The 19956-nt window shown below is 37.8% G+C and overlaps 1 protein-coding gene across 5 annotated transcripts in view; it reads left to right on the forward strand.

The window, feature by feature from the left end:
- Positions 1-19956, forward strand: part of PRKAA2 (protein kinase AMP-activated catalytic subunit alpha 2) — a 73884-nt gene that overhangs the window by 26503 nt on the left and 27425 nt on the right. For 3 of the 5 annotated variants that reach the window (XM_057542798.1, XM_057542810.1, XM_057542800.1), the window contains one exon: positions 13421-13562. The exons of the other annotated variants lie outside the window; for them this stretch is intronic. In XM_057542798.1, the coding sequence (XP_057398781.1) occupies positions 13421-13562 (142 nt within the window). The remainder of the gene's footprint in view (positions 1-13420; positions 13563-19956) is intronic. 5 annotated transcript variants of the gene reach the window in all.

Below are 19956 nucleotides of genomic sequence, written 5' to 3' on the forward strand. Positions count from 1 at the left end.
TGGAGGCAGATAAACCTTGCTCCTCATTGTTCTCTAATTCTGGTTTCTTCATCTGTAAACTAGGGGTAATGTTTACTTTGAGGGTTCTGGGGAATAAATAAGATTTGTGTATAAGGTGCCCGTAGTACTTTTTTAATCAGTGGTATATCAAAACAGGAAGTCTTTTGCTTCCTGTTCATAACTGCCCTTTAGAGAATTTTAAGGGACTTTCAAGGAAAGGAAATTTGGAGAAAAGCAATGAGACTGTTTTGTTTCACCGTGGGCAAAGAAGAAAGGCGGCTTGTGTTATTTTGGCAGGAGTCTGCTGAAGGTAGGGGTCGGAACATGTGTGCATCAGATGACACTCCTGACGCCCAGAATGAAGGCTCTTGATACAAATGAGTAAGGGTGGCTGGTACCACACAAGGCCCTGCTTGCTGACACATGGTGTCCCTTGGCTTGTAATAGCCGAGGTATGGATACAGTGTCATCCAAACATTCTTTTTTAACGTTTTAAATTGAATTGTACCATGTACGTAAAGTGGTACATACATTCTAAGTGATTTCTTACATAAATCCTCAATGAATTTTCACAGACTGAACATAGACATACAACCACTACTTAAAGGCACAAAAAATGGCCAGTATCACACAAGCCCCCCACCTTTGTCCCATTTTAGTTAACGTTTCCATCTTCCACCCCCACCAAAGGTCACCACTATCCATGGATTATAAATAGTTTCATCTATTTTTGAACTTCATAGGAATATAATCATATTTCTCTCATTTATTTAACTTGAGATTACGTTTGTGAGATTTACCCACGTCATTGCATGTAGTTGTAATTCATTCATTCTCATTGCTGTATAGTATTACATTAAGACTATACCATTATTTATATATAATGTATAACAATAATATAATAATTCAAATTATTATACATATTATACAGTTCGTAGCCTTTACAGAAGAATGACATTTTGACAGTTCTTTGAGCCTCAAAGATAAATAGATTATAATTTAGACCTAAAATACACAATAGTTTATTTTTTGATTGTTCTTTTATTAGATTTTAATAAAGGATTTCTATTAAATTAGATTTTAATAAAATATTTTAATAAATCTTAATTAGATTTAATTGTTTCTTTGCTTTATTAGATATATTACTGTTCTAAATTATGATATTAAAATTGAATGAAGTATTTTAAATGAATTAATATGGAATAATATATAGGAAGAGAAGTGTTCCAAGTTATTTTTCATAAAATTATAGGGTCCGTGCTTGTGGTAAAAAACGCTAGACTTCATTGGGAATGATACTGGACATTAGAAAAATTATAGTCTTTGTGCAAAACAATCATGTATTTACAACTCCATAATACAGCCATAAGAAGTCCTGCATCTTGTGTATGAAGAAAAGCTGGAAAGCATCCAGAAAATGACAACTAAAATCAAGAGGCTAGAGTGACTTAAAAGATTTATTCCCTTAAAAGATGTAGTGTGGAATGATCCTTGGGGATATAATTACAAAAATCTTAGAATTGGAAGGGGAATTAGGCTTGATCTAGTCCAACCTGTTAGTTAATGCAGGAATTTACCTTATGGTGATCTTGACAAATGGCTAAGCTCCCTCTATTTGAATATTGGATGGTGTGTGCTGCTGGGTTTTAATTCCAGCCCTGCTACTTCATAGCTGAATGACTGGGGGCAAATTCTTAACTTCTCTGTGCCTCATTTTCTTGGCTTACCGCTTATTGCCAACCCTGGCAATAGAAAAAGACTACAGGGGACCTGACCTCCAGCCCCCTCCCATCTAGTATTGAGAGATGAACTGAAAAATCAATAAATGTTAACGTTACACATCCTGTGAAAAAAAAGATACTCAGGGTACAGTAGTAACATTAAAAAATTTTAATGTTTTAATTTTCAGTATAGGCTTGAGTGGTGAAAAAGGAGGTGAGAGGGGCTTCATAGAGCAGAGGACTCTGTTGAAAGGATTTGTATTGATTATTCCCAGTTTTGCTCCTAGAACAATATAAAACAGTTTTATTCTTTCTTCTGTATAACAACTCTTCACCTTATCAAATGTAAAATTCTAAAAGGATAGATTGGGTAAGTATAGATTTTTCAATCGCTTTAGAGAGTATTTTGTGTAATTTGAATAGAGTTTGGGAAAAACAAAATGGACCACTAATGAGTGATAATTTTGTAGAATCCTTTAATCCAAGAAATTGTATGGGCTATAAATTATAGTTTATTTCCATTAGTTAATGGATGGTAGTTCAGCAAAATGGGAAATTTGAAATAAGTTCGAACATTTTGCATTTTAAAGTATTCTGAATAGGGTATTATTGAGATTCAGCTGTGAATGACAAGAATTTTCAAAATAAGAATAGCTTAAACAAGATAGTATTTTACTCTCTTGTAACAGTCTGAGCAGGTAATTCCAGGCTTCAGGATGGAGGAAGGGATGAAGAAGCTGCTGCTAGAGACATTTCTGCTCGCATGTCATTGGCCAGAACATAGGTCACATGGCCATACCTAGTTACAAGAGATATTAGGATGCAGTCTCTACTCTGGGTAGACATGTGCTCAGGTGTAATTTGGGAATCACATGTCTGGGAAGGAAGGCTGGAATAGATATTGGGGGACACCTAGCAGTGTGACAGAACTAATTTGTTCACTGCTTACATCCCAAGTGCCTATTAACTGCACTTGGTATGGAATACACCATAGTAGGCATTCATTAAATAGTTGTTCCATGGATGAGTGTTCTTTATTGCTCCTGTCAAAAGAGGTATTGATCTGGATATTTACTTATATACATGATAAATTATGGCAAATTTGTCTATCCTTGGTTTTTAAAAATGTTTTGTTTCTCATCTATGTTCTCCCTTCACAAATAAGGTATCCCTAACAGTTTTCAGACAGATTTGCTACCATACAGAATCGATTTTAGCTCCTTTATTGCTCATGTTTCTTTTCCCTGCTAAAACTTGGAGACCTATTAAATCTCTCTTTACATGTGTCTTTGATCAACACAGTCCTGGCATGTAAATGGTGCTCAGTAAATGTTTTTAGATTGAATAAATGAATGTTAGTTAAACATTAATGAATGCAAGCCTTTTTTTCCCTGTTACTTCCGTAAAAAGGTTATAGCTGTAATACACAAAAAGAAATTCTTGATGTTAAATCTGTTTATATTACAAGATTTTTAGGAATGTTCATTCGGCTTTCAGGTAGGATGTGATTATGAGACAACTATCTGGATTTAATTAATTATAGCTAAGTACTAATTCACTTAATAAGTTATTAGGTAATAGAGGGCTTCCCTGGTGGCGCAGTGGTTGAGAATCTGCCTGTCAATGCAGGGGACACGGGTTCGAGCCCTGGTCTGGGAAGATCCCACATGCCGCGGAGCAACTAGGCCCGTGAGCCACAACTTCTGAGCCTGCGCATCTGTAGCCTGTGCTCCGCAACAAGAGAGGCCGCGATAGTAAGAGGCCCGCGCACTGCGATGAAGAGTGGCCCCCGCTTGCCACAACTAGAGAAAGCTCTCACACAGAAACGAAGACCCAACACAGCCATAAATAAATTTAAAAAAAAATTATATAAAAAAATAAGTTATTAGGTAATGGAGGCTAGTATATTTCAGCAAAAAGAGGGGGTGTTCTTAATGCATTTGAATCTTTTGACCTCAGATAACCAATTAGCTTATCAGTGTGCTTAAGTGTTTCAAGGGATGATTCCATTTCTTTTTTTTTTTTTTTAATTTTATTGGAGTATAATTGATTTACAATGTTGTGTTAGTTTCAGGTGTACAGTATAGTGATTCAGTTATACATATACATATGTTCATTCTTTTTCAGATTCCTTTCTCATATAGGTTATCACAGAATATTGAGTAGAGTTCCCTGTGCTATATAGTAGGTCCTTGTTGGTTATCTATATATAGTAGTGTGTGTATATGTATGTTAATCCCAAGCTCCTGATTTATCCCTTCCCCCGATGTTTCCCCTTTAAAAACCATAAGTTTGTTTCTGATATCTGTAAGTCTTTTTCTGTTTTGTACACAAGTTCATTTGTGTCATTTTTTAAAAAAATTAGATTCCACAGATGAGTGAAATCATATGAAATTTATCTTTCTCTGTCTGACTTACTTCACTTTGTATGATAATCTCTGGGTCCATCCATGTTGCTGCAAATGGCATTATTTTGTTCTTCTTTGTGGCTGAGTGATATTCCGTTGTATACATGTACCCCATCTTTATCCATTCCTCTGTCGATGGACATTTAGTTTGCTTCCATGTCTTGGCTATTGTAAATAGTGCTGCAATGAACACTGGGGTGCACGTATCTTTTTGAATTATGTTTTCTCCAGATATATGCCTAGGAGTGGGAATTGCTGGATCATATGGTAGTTCTATTTTTGTTTTTTAAGGACCCTCCATACTGTTCTCCACAGTGGTTGTACCAATTTACATTTCTACCAACAGTGTAAGAGGGTTCCCTTTTCTCCACACCCTCACCAGCATTTATTGTTTGTAGACTTTTTGATGATGGCCATTCTGACCGGTGTGAGGTGATACCTCATTGTAGTTGTGATTTGCATTTCTCTGATAATTAGTGATGTTGAGCATCTTTTCATGTGCTTTTTGTCCACCTGTATGTCTTCTTTGGAGAAATGTCTATTTAGATCTTCCACCCATTTTTTGATTTTTTTTTTTTTCATTTTTGAGCTGCATAAGCTGTTTGTGTATTTTGGAGATTAATCCCTTGTCAATCACATCATTTGCAAATATTTTCTCCCATTCCGTGGGTTGTCTTTTCATTTTGTTTATGGTTTCCTTTGCTGTGCAGAAGATTTTAAGTTTAATTAGGTCCCATTTGCTTATTTTTGTTTTTATTTTCATTACTGTATGTCATGGTTCAAAGAAGATTTTGCTGCAATCTGTATCAATGAGTGTTCTGCCTATGTTTTTCTCGTAAGAGTTTTATAGTGTCCGGCCTTACATTTAAGTCTTTGATCCATTTGGAGTTTATTTTTGTGTATGGTGTTAGGGAATGTTCTAATTTCATTCTTTTACTTGTAGCTGTCCAGTTTTCCCAGCACCACTTATTGAAGAGACTGGCTTTTCTCCACTGTGTATTCTTGCCTCGTTTGTCATAGATTAATTGACCATAGGTGCATGGGTTTATTTCTGGGTTTTCTATCCTGTTCCATTGATCTATATTTATGTTTTTTTGCCAGTACCATACTGTTTTGATTGCTATAGCTTCGTAATATAGTCTGAAGTCAGGGGGCCTGATTCCTCTATCTCCTTTTTTCTTTCTCAAGATTGCTTTGGCTATTTAGGGCCTTTTGTGTTTCCATACAAATTTTAAAAAATTGGGGGCTTGTTCTGCGAAAATTGCCATTGGTAATTTAATAGGGATTGCACTGAATCTGTAGATTGCCTTGGGTAGTGTAGTCATTTTGACAATATTGATTCTTCCAATTCAGGAGCATGGTATATCTTTCCATCTGTTTGTGTCATCTTTGATTTCTTTCATCAGCATCTTATAGTTTCCAGAGTACAGGTCTTTTGTCTCCTTAGGTAGGTTTATTCCTAGATATTTTATTCTTTTTGATGCAATGGTATATGGGATTATTTCCTTAATTTTTCTTTCTGATCTTTTGTTCTTAATGTATAGGAATGCAACAGATTTCTGTGTATTAATTTCATATGCTGCAACTTTACTGAATTCCTTGAGGAGCTCTAGTAGTTTTCTGGTAGCATTTTTAGGATTTTCTATGTATAGTATCATGTTATCTGCAAACAATGACAGTTTTACTTCTTCTTTTCCAATTTGTATTTCTTTTATTTCTCTTTCCTCTCTGATTGCCATGGCTAGGACTTCCAAAACTATGTTAAATAGTAGTGGTGAGAGGGGACATTCTTGTCTTGCTCCTGATCTTAGAGGGAATGCTTTCAGTTTTTCACCATTGAGAATGATGTTAGTTGTGGGTTTGTCGTATATGGCCTTTATTATGTTGAGGTAATTTCCCTCTGTGCCCACTTTCTGGAGAGTTTTTATCATAAATGGGTGTTGAATTTTGTCAAAAGCTTTTTCTGGATCTATTGTGATGATCATATGGTTTTTATTCTTCAGTTTGTTAATGTGGTGTATCACAGTGATTGATTTGCAGGTACTGAAGATTTCTTGCATCCCTGGGATAAATCCCACTTGATGATCATGTATGATCCTTTTAATGTATTGTTGGATTTGGTTTGATAGTAGTTTTTTTAGGACTTGTGCATGTATGTTCATTAGCGATATTGGCATGTAATTTTCTTTTTTTGTGATATCTTTGTCTGGTTTTGGTATCAGGGTGATGGTGGCCTCATAGAATGAGCTTGGGAGTGTTCCTTCTTCTGCAATTGTTTGGAAGAGTTTCAGAAGAATAGGTGTTAACTCTTTTCTAAATGTTTGATAGAATTCACCTGTGAAGTCATCTGGTCCTGGACTTTTGTTTGTTTGAAGTTTTTTAATCACAGTTTCGATTTCAGTATTTGTGATTGGTGTGTTCATATTTTCTATTTCTTCTTGGTTCAGTTTTGGAAGGTTTTGTATTTCTAAGAATTTGTCCATTTCTTCTAGGTTGTCCATTTTACTGGCCTATAGTTGTTTGTAGTAGTCTCTTATGATCCTTTGTATTTCTGTGGTGTCCGTTGTAACTTCTCCTTTTTCATTTCTAATTTTATTGATTTGAGCCCTGTATCTTTTTTTCTTGATGAGTCTGGCTAAAGGTTTGTCAATTTTGTTTATCTTTTTGAAAAACCAGGTTTGTTTCATTGATCTTTTCTGTTGTTTTCTTTGTCTCTATTTCATTTATTCTCTGATATTTATGATTTCTTTCCTTCTACTAGCTTTGGATTTTGTTTATTCTTCTTTCTCTAGTTGCTTTAGGTGTAAGGTTAGGATGTTTATTTGAGATTTTTCTTGTTTCCTGAGGTAGGATTGTATTGTTCTAAACTTCTCTCTTAGAACTGCTTTTGCTGTGTCTCATAGGTTTTGTATTGTGGTGTTTTTGTTGTCATTTGTCTCTAGGTATTTTTTTTTTTCCTCTTTGATTTCTTCAGTAATCCATTGGTATTAATCCAACATGTTTAGTAACATGTTGTTTAGCCTCCATGTGTCTGTTTTTTACAGTTCTTTTTCCCCTGTAATTGATTTCTAATCTCATAGTGTTGTGGTCAGAAAAGATGCTTGATATGACTTTAATTTTCTTAAATTTGCCAAGGCTTGATTTGTGGCCAAAGATGTGATCTATCCTGGAGAATGTTCCATGTGCACTGGAGAAGAAAGTGTGTTCTGTTGCTTTTGAATGGAATGTTCTATAAATATCAATTAAGTTCATCTGGTCTAATGTGTCACCTAAGGCCTGTGTTTCCTATTGATTTTCTGTCTGGATGATCTGTCCACTGATGAAAGTGGGGTCCCCCATTATTATTGTGTTACTGTTGATTTCTCCTTTTATGGCTGTTAGCATTTGCCTTATATATTGAGGTGCTCCAATGTGGGGTGCATATATATTCACAATTGTTATATCTTCTTGTATTGATCCCTTGATCATTATGTAGTGTCCTTCCTTGTCTCTTGTAACAGTCTTTATTTTAAAGTCTATTTTGTCTAATACGAGTATTGCTACTCCAGCTTTCTTTTTATTTCCACTTGCATGGAGTATCTTTTTCCATCCCCTCACTTTCAGTCTGTATGTGTGCCTAGATCTGAAGTGGGTCTCTTATAAACAGCATATATTTGGGTCTTATTTTTGTGTCCATTCAGCCAGTCTGTCTTTTGGTTTAAGCATTTAATCCATTTAAATTTAAGGTAATTATCAATATGTATGTTCTTATTGCCACTTTGTTAATTGATTTGGCTTTGTTTTTGAAGGTGTTTTTTCTTCCCTTCCTTTTTTGTTCTCTTCCCTTATGATTTGATGTCTATCTTTTGTGCTATGTTTGGTTTGCTTTTTCTTTTTTGTATGTGTATCTATTGTAGATTTTTGGTTTGTGGTTCCCATGAGGTTTTGATATAGCAGTCTATATATGTACAAGATTGTTTTGAGTTGTTGGTCTCTTAATTTCCAGTGCATTTTCAATATCCTGTGTTTGTACTCTTCTCACAATTGCTGGTTTTGATATCATATTTGTGTGTGGGTGATTTCCTACCTTTGCTTTGTGTTTGCCTTTACTGATGAGCTTTGTGATTTGTAATTTTCTTGTTTCTAGCTGTGGCCTTTTATTTTCTGCCTAGAGAAGTTCCTAGGGTTTGTTTAATGCTGGTTTGGTGGTATTGAATTCTCTTAGCATTTACTTGTCTGTAAAGATTTTGATTTCTCTGTCAAATCTGAATGAGAGCCTTGCTGGTAGAGTATTCTTGGTTGTAGGTTCTTCCCTTTCACTTTGAATATATCATGCCCATTCCCTTGTGGCCTGCCAGGTTTCTTCTGAAAAATCAGCTGATAACTTTATGAGGATTCACTTGTATGTTGTTTGTTGCTTTTCCCTTGTTGCTTTAAAATTTTTTTTTGGCTTTAATTTTTGTCAGTTTGATTAATATGTGTCTTAGCATCTTGTATGGGACTGTCTTCACTTCCTGGACTTGAGTGAGTGTTTCCTTTCTCATGTTAGAGTAGTTTTCAGCTATAATGTCTTCAAATATTTTCTCAGGCCCTTTCTCTCTCTCTCTTCTCCTTCTGGGACCCCTATAATGTGAATGTTAGTGCGTTTAATATTGTCCCAGAGGTCTCTTAGACTGTCCTCATTTCTTTTCATTATTTTTTCTTTATTCTGTTCTGCGGCAGTGATTTCTACCTTTCTGTCTTCCAGCTCACTTATTCGTTCTTCTGCCTCGATTATTCTGCTATTGATTTCTTCTAGTGTAGTTTTCATTCAAGTTATTGTATTGTTCATCTCTGTTTCTTTGTTCTTTAAACCTTCTAGCTCTTTGTTAAACATCTTTTGTATCCTCTCGATCTGTGCCGCCATTATTTTTCTGAGATCTTGGATCATCTTTACTATCATTACTCTAAATTCTTTTTCAGGTAGGTTGCCTATTTCCACTTCATTTAGTTGTTCTTGTGGGTTTTTATCTTGTTCCTTTGTCTGGAACATTTTTCTCTGCTGTCTCATTTTGTCTCACTTTGTGTGATTGTGGTTTCTGTTCCACAGGCTGCAGGATTGTAGCTCCTCTTGCTTCTGCTGTCTGTCCCCTGGTGGATGAGGTTGGTCCTTGGACTTATGCAGGCTTCTTGGTGGGAGGGACTGGTTCCTGCCCATGGGTGGGTGGAGCTAGGTCTTGTCCCTCTGGTGGGTAGGACCTTGTCAAGGGATGTGTTTAGAGGTGGCTGTGAGTTCAGTATGGTGTTATCGGCCTGTCTGCTGATGGGTGGGGCTGTGTTCCTATCCTGCTGGTTATTTGGCCTGAGCATTCTAGCAGTGAAGCCTGTAGGCTGTTGGGTAGGGCCAGGTCTTGATACCAAAATGGCGACCTCTGGGAGAACTCACACTGATCAATATTCTCTGGGGCCTATGCCACCAATGTCCTTGCCTCCACAGTGAACCACAGCCAACCCCTGACTCCCCAGGAGACCCTCCAAGACTTATAGGTAGGTCCAGCCCTGGCTCCTACTGAGTTACTGCTTTCTGCTGGGTCCCTGTGTATGTGAAGCCTGTGTGAGCCCTCCAGGAGTGGAGTCTATGTTTCCCACAGTCCTGTGGAGCTCCTGCACTCAAGCCCCACTGGCCTTCAAAGACAGATGGTCTGGGAGTTCCTCCTTCTGATGCCAGACCCTCAGGCTGGGGAGCCTGATGGGGGCTCAAGATTTTCACTCTTGTGGGAGAACCTCTTCAATATAGGTATTTTCTAGTTTGTGGGTCATCTACACAGGGGTATGGGATTTGATTATGTCATGAAAGCACCCCTCCTACGGTTTTGCTGTGGCTCTTTCTTTGTCTTTGAATGTGAAGTATCTTTTTTGGTAGATTACAGTCTTTTGTCGATGGTTGTTCAGCAGTAAGTTGTGATTTTGGTGTTTTCATGAGAGGAAGTGAGCTCAAGTTCTTCTTCTCCACCATCTTTTCCGGGATTGAGGGGCTGCTCTTATTTTGGATGCTGGCTGTCTCTTTCCTCAGCGTGTGTTGGCTGTTATCCCCTTGATACAGCGTATGCAGGTGCAGTGGCCCTTGCGCACTCTGGAGAGAGTGGGGGCAGGACTTGTTGCCTGCTTGTGGGTCTGCTAGGGGCAGCTGCCATTCCCGCGCTCCCGGGACAGAGCTTGGCACCTGCTCACCAGTCTCCTGAGGGCGGCTACTACCCATGCACTCCTGGGACAGCACTCCTCTGGAGCCCAGGATGGTAGTGACAACTTGTGCCCACCCCAGAGTTCCTGTAGGCGGTGTCCTCTTGCCTGGGAGAGCTCACAGGGAAGGAAGCTCTTATGGTGTTTCCACCTCTCTCCTCATGCACCCCCAAATAATGGCACCTTGCCTCTCCAGTGGGCTCTGGTTTCTTCTGAGTACCCCCTCAGTTGCCACAGTCCAGCCTCTTCAGGCTGTCTCTGCACATCCAACCCATTCCTCTTCCTGGGTCTGACCTCTGAAAGCTGAGCTTCAGCACCCAGCCCCCACCCACACTGACAGGCAAGCGTCTAAGGCTGGGGAGCACAGGGTGGCAGTGACAACCTTCTGTGCTCGTTACTCTCCATTTTGCCTTCCACAAACCGGTTGTTGCAGTCTCCTCCTAGGCTCCAAAGCTCCCCCGCCATCCAGGCTGATCTCCACACTGGTGAGGGTACTCCCCAAGGTGCATAAACCTTTCTTCCTTCACAGCTCCCTTCCTGGGGTTCAGGCCCTGTCCCAATTCCTTTCTTTATCTTTTTCCTTTGTCCTATATGGTTACATGGAGGTTTTCTTGCCCTTGCGGAAGTCTGAGGTCTTCTGCCAGTGTTCAGTAGATTTTCTGTATGAATCATTCCACTTGTAGATGTGCTTTTAATGTTTTTGTGGGAGAAGGTGAGCTCCCTGTCCTACTCCTTTGCCATCTTGATCCTCCCCCAATTCCATCGATGCCATTTGTTTGCCATTGCTTCACGAGGAAAAATTTCTTCATAAAGAAATTTTTTTTTATAAAGATAAATGAGTGTGTTATTTCTTCAGATATCATAGATGAAGCAATGATTTGAAAAAAACTTAAAGATTCAGCTTTATTGGGGTATAATTGCCAAAATTATAAGATATTTAAAGTGTTCATCATGGTGATGTTTTACATTAGATCCTCATATCTTATTCATCTTAGCACTGAAAGTTTGTGCCCTTTTACCCACTTCTTCTTATTTCCCTCATCCCCCAGCTCCTAGCAACCACTTTTCTACTCTCTGTTTCTATGAGTTTGACTTTTTTTCTTTGATATCCCACATATAACTGGATCTCATGTAGTATTTCTTTATCTGGCTTATTTCACTTAACATAATACCCTCAAGGTCCATCCATGTTGAAAATAGGATTTCTTTCTTTCTCATGACCTAATAATATATTGCACTGTGTGTGTGTGTGTGTGTGTGTGTGTATGTGAGAGAGAGAGAGAGAAAGAGGGAATATGCACACCACATCGTCTTTATTCATTCATTCATATGTTCATGGACACTGAGGTAGTTTCCATATCTTTGCTTTTGTGAATAATGCTGCAATGAACATGCCAGTGTAGATATTTCTTTGATATCCTGTTTTTATTTCCTTTAAGTATTCAGAAGTGGGATTGCTGGATCATATGGTAGTTCTATTTTTTATTTTTTGAGGAACCTCCACACTGTTTTACATAGTGGTTACATCAGTGTACATTCCCATCAACAGTGCACAAGGGTTCCCCTTTCTCCACATCTTCACCAACACTTGTTATCTTTTCAGTTTTAATGACAGCCATTCTGACGGGTGTGAGGTGATAGCTCATTGTGGTGGTGGTTTTGATTTGCATCTACCTGATGGTTAGTGATGATTACCTGATGATTTTGTGTACTTGGCCATTTGTATACCTTCTTTGGCAAGAGGTTTATTCAGTTTCTCTGTCCATTTTTAAAATCAGATTGTTTGGTTTTTTGCTATTAAGTTGTTAAGTAATGTATATATTTTGGGTATTAACCCTTTATCAGGTATATAATTTGCAAATATTTTCTTCCATTCAGTAGGTTGCCTTTTCATTTTGTTGATGTTTTCTTTTGCTGTGCAGAAGCTTTTTAGTTTGATTTAGTCCCACTTGTTTATATTTGCTTTTGTTGCCTTTGCTTTTGTTGTCAAGTCCCAAAAAATCATTGCTAAGACTAATGTCAAGGAGCTTACCCCCTTCTAGAAGTTTTACGGTTTCTGGTTTTAAATTTAAGTCTTTAATCCATTTTGAGTTGATTTTTATGTACCGTGTGAGATAGGGGTCTATTTTCATTCTTTTGTATGTGGCTATCCAATTTTCCCAACACCATTTATTGGAGAGAGTATCTTTTCCCCATTGTATATTCTTGATTCTTTTGTCATAAATTAATTGACCTTATATGCATGAGTTTGTTTATGGGCTCTTTATTCTATTCAATTAATCTCTATGTCTGGTTTTATGCCAGTACTATGCTGTTTTGATTACTATAACTTTGTAATATAGTTTGAAATCAGGAAGTGTGATGCATCCAGTATGTACAAAATACTGTGCTTATATACTTCCAAGGAGATTCAGATGAATACTGACTGTCTTATTCAAGGAGGGTAAGAGCTAATAGCTCATGTCATATGATTTTTCAAAAATACAAATATATATAATAGCCTCAAAATGGTGAATGACACATGAGCTTTATAAATACACTGTGAGGGTTTGAAAGAAGTAGAGATTCCATCAAATAGGGAGAAAATGGGACAGCTTTATAGAAAAGGCAAAAAAAAGGGTTACATGTGGATTTTCTGATGAAATAGTTTTGAAACTAGTTATGAGTTTTAGTTTATTATAGCAATTATTTATTCTTCAATAATACAATGACTGGATTAACCAGAAGAGGAGAAAGAAAGAGATTAACAAAACATAGTAAATTCTATTCTATTCTATCCAAAAGATGTTTCAAATTTGATTATGCTTTTAGGTAAGAATATGGAATTCAGTCATCCTTTCCACAAAGATTTAATTAACATCTCTGTGCTAGGTGTTGAGGATACAGAGGAGACTAAGATATAGTTTCTGTCCTCAAGGAGTGCATGCTCCAATAGAAGAGACAGACATGAAAAGAGATATCTTCTGTTCTATGCAATAAATGATATCAAAGAGGCATATATGAGTAAAGAAGTTTGGGGTTACAGTGGAAGGAAGCATGAATAAATAATTGTTGCTATGACAGCAAGGTTATTTTCCTTTTTCTTTTCTCTAGTTGGAGAACATCAATTAACAGGCCATAAGGTGGCAGTTAAAATTTTAAACAGACAGAAGATTCGCAGTTTAGATGTTGTTGGAAAAATAAAACGAGAAATTCAAAATCTAAAACTCTTTCGTCATCCTCATATTATCAAACTGTAAGTATTTTTGCACTTGATAATATAAAAGAGAAACTGTCTTGAAATATTATATTTAATAATTATTTATTTTTAGTTAAACTTTTATAAATATACAATTTTTTCATATTTATATTTAGCAAGTGTTAATTCATTTAACCTCATCACTCCTTTCTTGCATACTTCTGGTTTAGAATTAAAAGTCTAATTGTAAATTGGATCATTGCTAATATTCATGTTGAAGGTCATTTAGTATTTTGCTATTTCTGGATTTCTTTTATAATTATTTTCTAGTCACTTTTAATTAACATACCAAGATATTTTCTTTATGGAAAAGGTAGAAAGTTACTATTAAAGATTATCTGCCATAGTATTGAATATTATTTGCCAAACTGCAATCATTAATTACTGATCGTAAAGCCCTTATGAAGGCAAATGAATTTTTTTCGTTTTGGATAAGACAAGTTACAAATTTAGAAGATAAGTAAATTAAGAGTTTAATAAATAAACTACGTAATTAAATTGAAAGATAAATAATAATTTAAAATCAACTAGATCCATAGAAAATTTAGACATTAAGTGTGCAGCAGTGTTCCTTTACATCATTTGAAGTTGTGTTTAATATTTATTGCGAAAATGTAATATGCTAAACACTGAAAACTGTCTTTACTTTTATCTTAAAGCTTGGATAGAGTTTAATAAAATAAATATTAATTTTATTGACTACCTGATAATGGCTAGAAACTGTATTGAGCATTTTACATACATAATTTCACTTCATTCTCACAATAAGCATATAAGGAGTATTATTATCCTTATTTTATGGATAAGGAAATTGCATATCTAAAGAGGATCAGCAACTTGTCCAAGGTTAAATAGCTAGTAAGTTGCAGAGCTAGTAGTTGAGTTCATATCTGATTTCAAATGCCATGCTGTTAATTTCTACTCCAGTACTGAGAAAACTGAAATGACAAGCGGTAGTATTAATATCTTTGAGGCTTCGTTTGCTAGGTCATTATAGTCAGAGGTTATATTTAGCCTAAACTTTGTTAGTGAGTAATCTTTAGATGTCAGCATTGATGGGGAACAACTTGATAACCCTCTAGAGGTATGTTGTTTACCTAATAACAAGGCTGCGTAGTAACTGTGGTAGGGAATAGTGCCCCCCAGTCCCAAGATGTCCTAATGCCCAGTGAGTATGTTATATTACGTGGCAAAGGAGAAGTCCAAGGTTATAGATGGATTTAAGGTTGCTAATCAGCTGACAAAAATAGGGAGATTTTCCTGGGTTATCTGGGTGGTCCGAGTGTAATACAATGGTCCTTAGAAGTGGAAGAGGGGATCATAAGCCAGAGGGAGAGATTTGAGGATGGAAGCAAGGTCAGAGTGATGGGATGTGAGAAGGACTCAACTGGCTGTGCCTGGCTTTGAAGATGGAGGAAGGGGACCATGAGCCAAGGATTGCAGATGGTCTCTAAAAGTTGGAAAACACAAAGAAATGGATTTCTTTTAGAGCCTCCAGAAGGCAATGCAGCCCTGCTATGTCTTGATTTTAGCCCAGTGAGGCATGTGTCAGACTTCTACCCTATCAGACTTCTTACCCCTATGTAAGATAATACAGAATACATTTGTGTTGTTTTAAGCACTAGGTTCTAAGTATGGCAACAATAGGAAACCAATACAGTAGCATTCTTGAAATCCTTAGCTGAATGGCTGATCCAGTTATTGCTGGGATTTGGAACACGCATTTATATATTTCTAGTATTTATAGTACTTCTGTAACTAGATACATTTATTGCTAGAGGACCATTGCAAATTAGTATGTTAAATGAGGGTCCCACTCAGTGTATCTTACCAACAGCATGAATATGTCACCGACTGTCCAAAGAAGGCTTTTCTTGGGTTTGGTGTGCCATTGGGTGACCTGTGGTGACTCCGTTCTCACATCACTATGATGAAAACTTCATTCTAACAGTAAGCTTCAGTGTCATTTGATCTTCATTTGAAGTTCACTTGATCATAAACGTAAACAGGAAATGAGGCCCCTGAAATTGTATGGCAGTACTTGATTATGAGGTTGTCATCTAGGACCTGTATTCTAGATAATCCAGAATATGTATATACAGGTTTTTAAAGATTATCATAGGAATTAAAATATCACCTATGAGTTCAGTTACTCACTCTCGTACTCTTTGTTTCCTTAACTTTAAAATGGGGATACCCCATGGTGCTGTTTGAGGATTAAATGTGTTCTCACTGTTACAACACCTGCTACTAGATGTGCATTGGCCCAGAAGCAGGAATGGGCAGCCTGCAAGCTGATTCCAGTCCTCTCATCATTCCGAATGATTTTCAGTTAACTGAAACAGCTCATGTCTGACTTCAGCTCCATGTTAGTAATGACTTTATTCTAGTTACTGAATGACTTCTAAGCTAAGTCTCTTTGCTCTTCCTTACTGAGTGGTCACGTCCTATAAGAGGAGAAAACTGGGAAACCAGACTAAAAATGTCATATGCCAAAGTGAGAATGGAGAAGGGAGAGATCTCTGTATTTTCCTTGTTTCCTGACTTCATCACTTTTAGAATGCCAACCCTGAAAGATCCCAGGGAAACTTTGTCCATTTAGGGTATGAGTTCTAGTTCCTGTTCTGTTCCTATAAACACAAATCAGATTTTGTCAATAAGCAGTTGCAGTTGTCTTGAGGATTTAGAAGCTTATTTTTGATGTTATAACTGCTAGTGTTTTCTTCCTTCCATTTCTATAATTACTTATAATTGTTTGATTTTGGTTTGATTACTTATATTATTCTCTTTTAGAATTATTTAATTATTTGCTGTTTTGTGAAGGAGTTATAGAATGTTCTCAGTATTGGTCAGAAGGTAATTGGCAGAGGTGAATTTAGTGTTTAAAGCTTCTGGCTTCCAGCCTTGAGCTTATCCATTCTGCCACATTTCCTCTTTTATTGTGGATCTGAATTTTTTTTAAAAAGGCACCCATGTATTCTTGCTACACAACAAGCTTATTGCCATAGCCTCTAACAGTGTTAGTGATTTAAACAGGGAGAGAGACCTGATCCTTTTAGTGGTTTTGTTTTCTCTCTGCAGTCTTGGACTAACTGCCAAGAATAGTTTCCTTGCTACAGAATGGGCTTTCTAGAGTAAGCAAGAAAGTTTGAAAACTAAATACTAAGAATGAAGGTTATATATTGCCCAATTTCTCTGTTAATTCCAATTGAAAAAACCCCGCTGGGAGAAAATTAAAAGGAATAAACAGGATTGAAAGGAAACTCCAAACTTTCCCATGAACTAGAATTTGTTGAAATGACTTTTGTCCTTGTTTTTCATTCCCCCATGGTTCTTAGGGAAACTTCATTTGAACTGGTCAAAGGATCAATACTTTCTAATTTGGTGGAGATGGTTTTGCCTGCCAACTTTTCAAAATGTTTATCTTATCCGACCTACGGACAGCTTTTTTTTTTTTTTTTTTATATAAATGTTGCTGTGACTATTATTATTATTATTATTATTTTAATTAATTTATTTATTTATTTATGTCTGTGTTGGTCTTCGTTTCTGTGCGAGGGCTTTCTCTAGTTGCAGCAAGCGGGGGCCGCTCTTCATCGCGGTGCACGGGCCTCTCACTGTCGCGGCCTCTCTTGTTGCGGAGCACAGGCTCCAGACGCGCAGGCTCAGTAGTTGTGGCTCACGGGCCCAGTTGCTCCGCGGCATGTGGGATCTTCCCAGACCAGGGCTCGAACCCGTGTCCCCTGCATTGGCAGGCAGATTCTCAACCACTGCGCCACCAGGGAAGCCCCTACGGACAGCGTTTAACGTTATTCATCACTAACCACCTTGAAATGTTGTCGTCTCTAGGTTTCCATGGCACCACAGTCTTCTGATTTCCTTTTTACATTCTTGCCTCTTCTTGAGACTTTCTTTTATGGGTCCCTTGTTATCTGCCTGCCCATTAGATATTGATGTATTTCAGCAGTCTGAGCTAGAGTAATCTTAGTGAACCCTTTTTGGGTGACCTTATCTACTACCACGGTGTCATTTGTCATCCCTATCTTAAAAATTTACAAATCTATATTGCTCCTGAATTCTGAACACATTTATCGAACTGTTTATTGGGTGTTTCCATTCTGGAGTCACAGAGTCATCTGAAACTAAGTTGAACTTTTTCTCCCATATATACATATTTTTGTGCGTGAATGAAAATACCATTCACACAGCTTCCTAAGCCTAAAACTTGGGCATCATATTTAATTCCTCTTCCCTCGCCCCGTACATATAATTGATCATTAAGTTCTGCCACTCTTAATCTTGAGTGTCCCCTAAATCTGTTCATTTCTCTCTGCTCTTATTGTCAGGTCACCATCTTCTCTTGCTTGCTATACTTCAACTGTTGCTTCTGCTTGGAAAACTTTACCTATATCTTCCTTCCTCTAGGCTTCCAATTCCAACTTGTCCTTTAAATATCAGCTTTTAAATGCAACTACCTCTAGAAAAACTACTTTGCCCTAGTCCTAACATTGGGTTAGGTTTCATCCTCTCGGTCCTGGAGCACCCAGAATTTCAGCTTTTCCAAAGTCCTGGGCATTATATTGTAATTGGTCATTTTCTTATTAGTATCGCCACGAGACTGAATTCTTTAGGAGCAGAAGCTATGTTTGTTTTTTCTTTTATTCAGCAAATTTTTATTGGGCACCTAGTATCTGATAGGTACTGTTGTAAGGCATTGGGGGTACAGTGGTAAAAGACAGCGTCTCTGCCCTTGTGGAGTTTATGTTCTAGGGGTATCTAGCAGTTCTCGATAGTAAGTAAACAAATTAACCAGACTATTTTAGGCACTGATAAGTGCTATGAGGAGAGTGAAACAGGGTGCTGTCCTAGGGTGTGACGAGGAAAGAGGAGGTGCTAATTTAGATTGGGTTGTTAGGAAAGCTTCACTGAGAGGTAAGGTTTGAGCTAAGACCTAAAGGATGATGAAGATCTAGCCATTTGAAAATCTGGGGACGGAGTGTTTTTTTGTTGGTTTTTTTTTAAGGAATTCCTTTATTTTATTATTTATTTATTTATGTATTTATTTTTGGCTGTGTTGGGTCTTCGTTTCTGTGCGAGGGCTTTCTCTAGTTGCGGCAAGCGGGGGCCACTCTTCATCGCGGTGCACGGGCCTCTCACTGTTGCGGCCTCTCGTTGCGGAGCACAGGCTCCAGACGCGCAGGCTCAGTAGTTGTGGCTCACGGGCCTAGTTGCTCCGCGGCATGTGGGATCTTCCCAGACCAGGGCTCGAACCCGTGTCCCCTGCATTGGCAGGCAGATTCTCAACCACTGCGCCACCAGGGAAGCCCCAGAGTGTTTTTAAAGCAAGGGGACCAGCAACCTCAGAGTTGCTGAGGTTGAAACAATGTTTGAGCATTATAGGAAAAAGAAGATTGCTATAATGTCTGGAGTGGAGTGAATGACGGAAAGAGAGGTAGTTCATGAGGTCAAAGAGTAGACATGGACCACATATCATAGAATCTTGAAGACCTTGCTGATTTTGGATTCTGTTCAAAATGGGAAGCTTTCAGAGAGCTGGGGGAGTGACATGATATGACCATAGTGTGGAACGGGTACAGAGGCAGAAGTGGAAGCCGAGAGACCAGTTAGGAAGCTGTTGCTATGGTCCAGCTGACAGATGAATGGTGGCTTTAGCCAAGTGGTGGTATAGACTTGTGCTGTCCAATACAGTAGCCACTAGCCATATGTGACATAAATTTAAATTAAATGAATTAAAAATTTTGGTTATCTGGTCACACTATCCACATTTCAAGTGCTTAATAGCCACATGTGACTAGTGGCTATCGTATTAGACAGAGAAGATATAAAATATTGCCATCATTGCAGAAAGTTGTATCTGACAACACTGGTCTAGCTGGAGGCAAATCTGTCAATTCAATGTATATTTTGGAGGTAAAACTAATAAATTACTGAGGAAAAGAAAGGGAGTGAGGCCCCTCCCCCCACTTTTTTTTTTGCCTGAGCAACTGGGATTTGGGGTTTTGGCTTGAAAAACTAGGTGTTGATAATCATACCATGTTCTGAGATACGAAGAATGGAGGAGAACCATGTTGGGGTACAGGTGAACATTAGTGGTCTGCTTTGGCTGTCCTAAGTTGAGAATCCCATTAGATATCCAAGTGGAGATGTCCAATACCATCTTTATCTCTCCAGCACCTAGTACAGCACTAGGTGTTCAGTGATTACTTACTGCATATATAAGGAAGTAAATGTGAACAAGGTCCTGATGATTCTAGGAGGACAGCAAAGCAAAAGAATGAAAGTGTAAAGAACATGGTGTGGTGGGAACAAACAGTCTGGTTTGTCTCATGCACAGAGTATGTATAGGGATATGGAGGAAAATAAGGCCAGA

The sequence above is a fragment of the Balaenoptera acutorostrata genome, chromosome 1 (genome assembly GCF_949987535.1).
Source record: "Balaenoptera acutorostrata chromosome 1, mBalAcu1.1, whole genome shotgun sequence".
NCBI lineage: Eukaryota > Metazoa > Chordata > Mammalia > Artiodactyla > Balaenopteridae > Balaenoptera > Balaenoptera acutorostrata.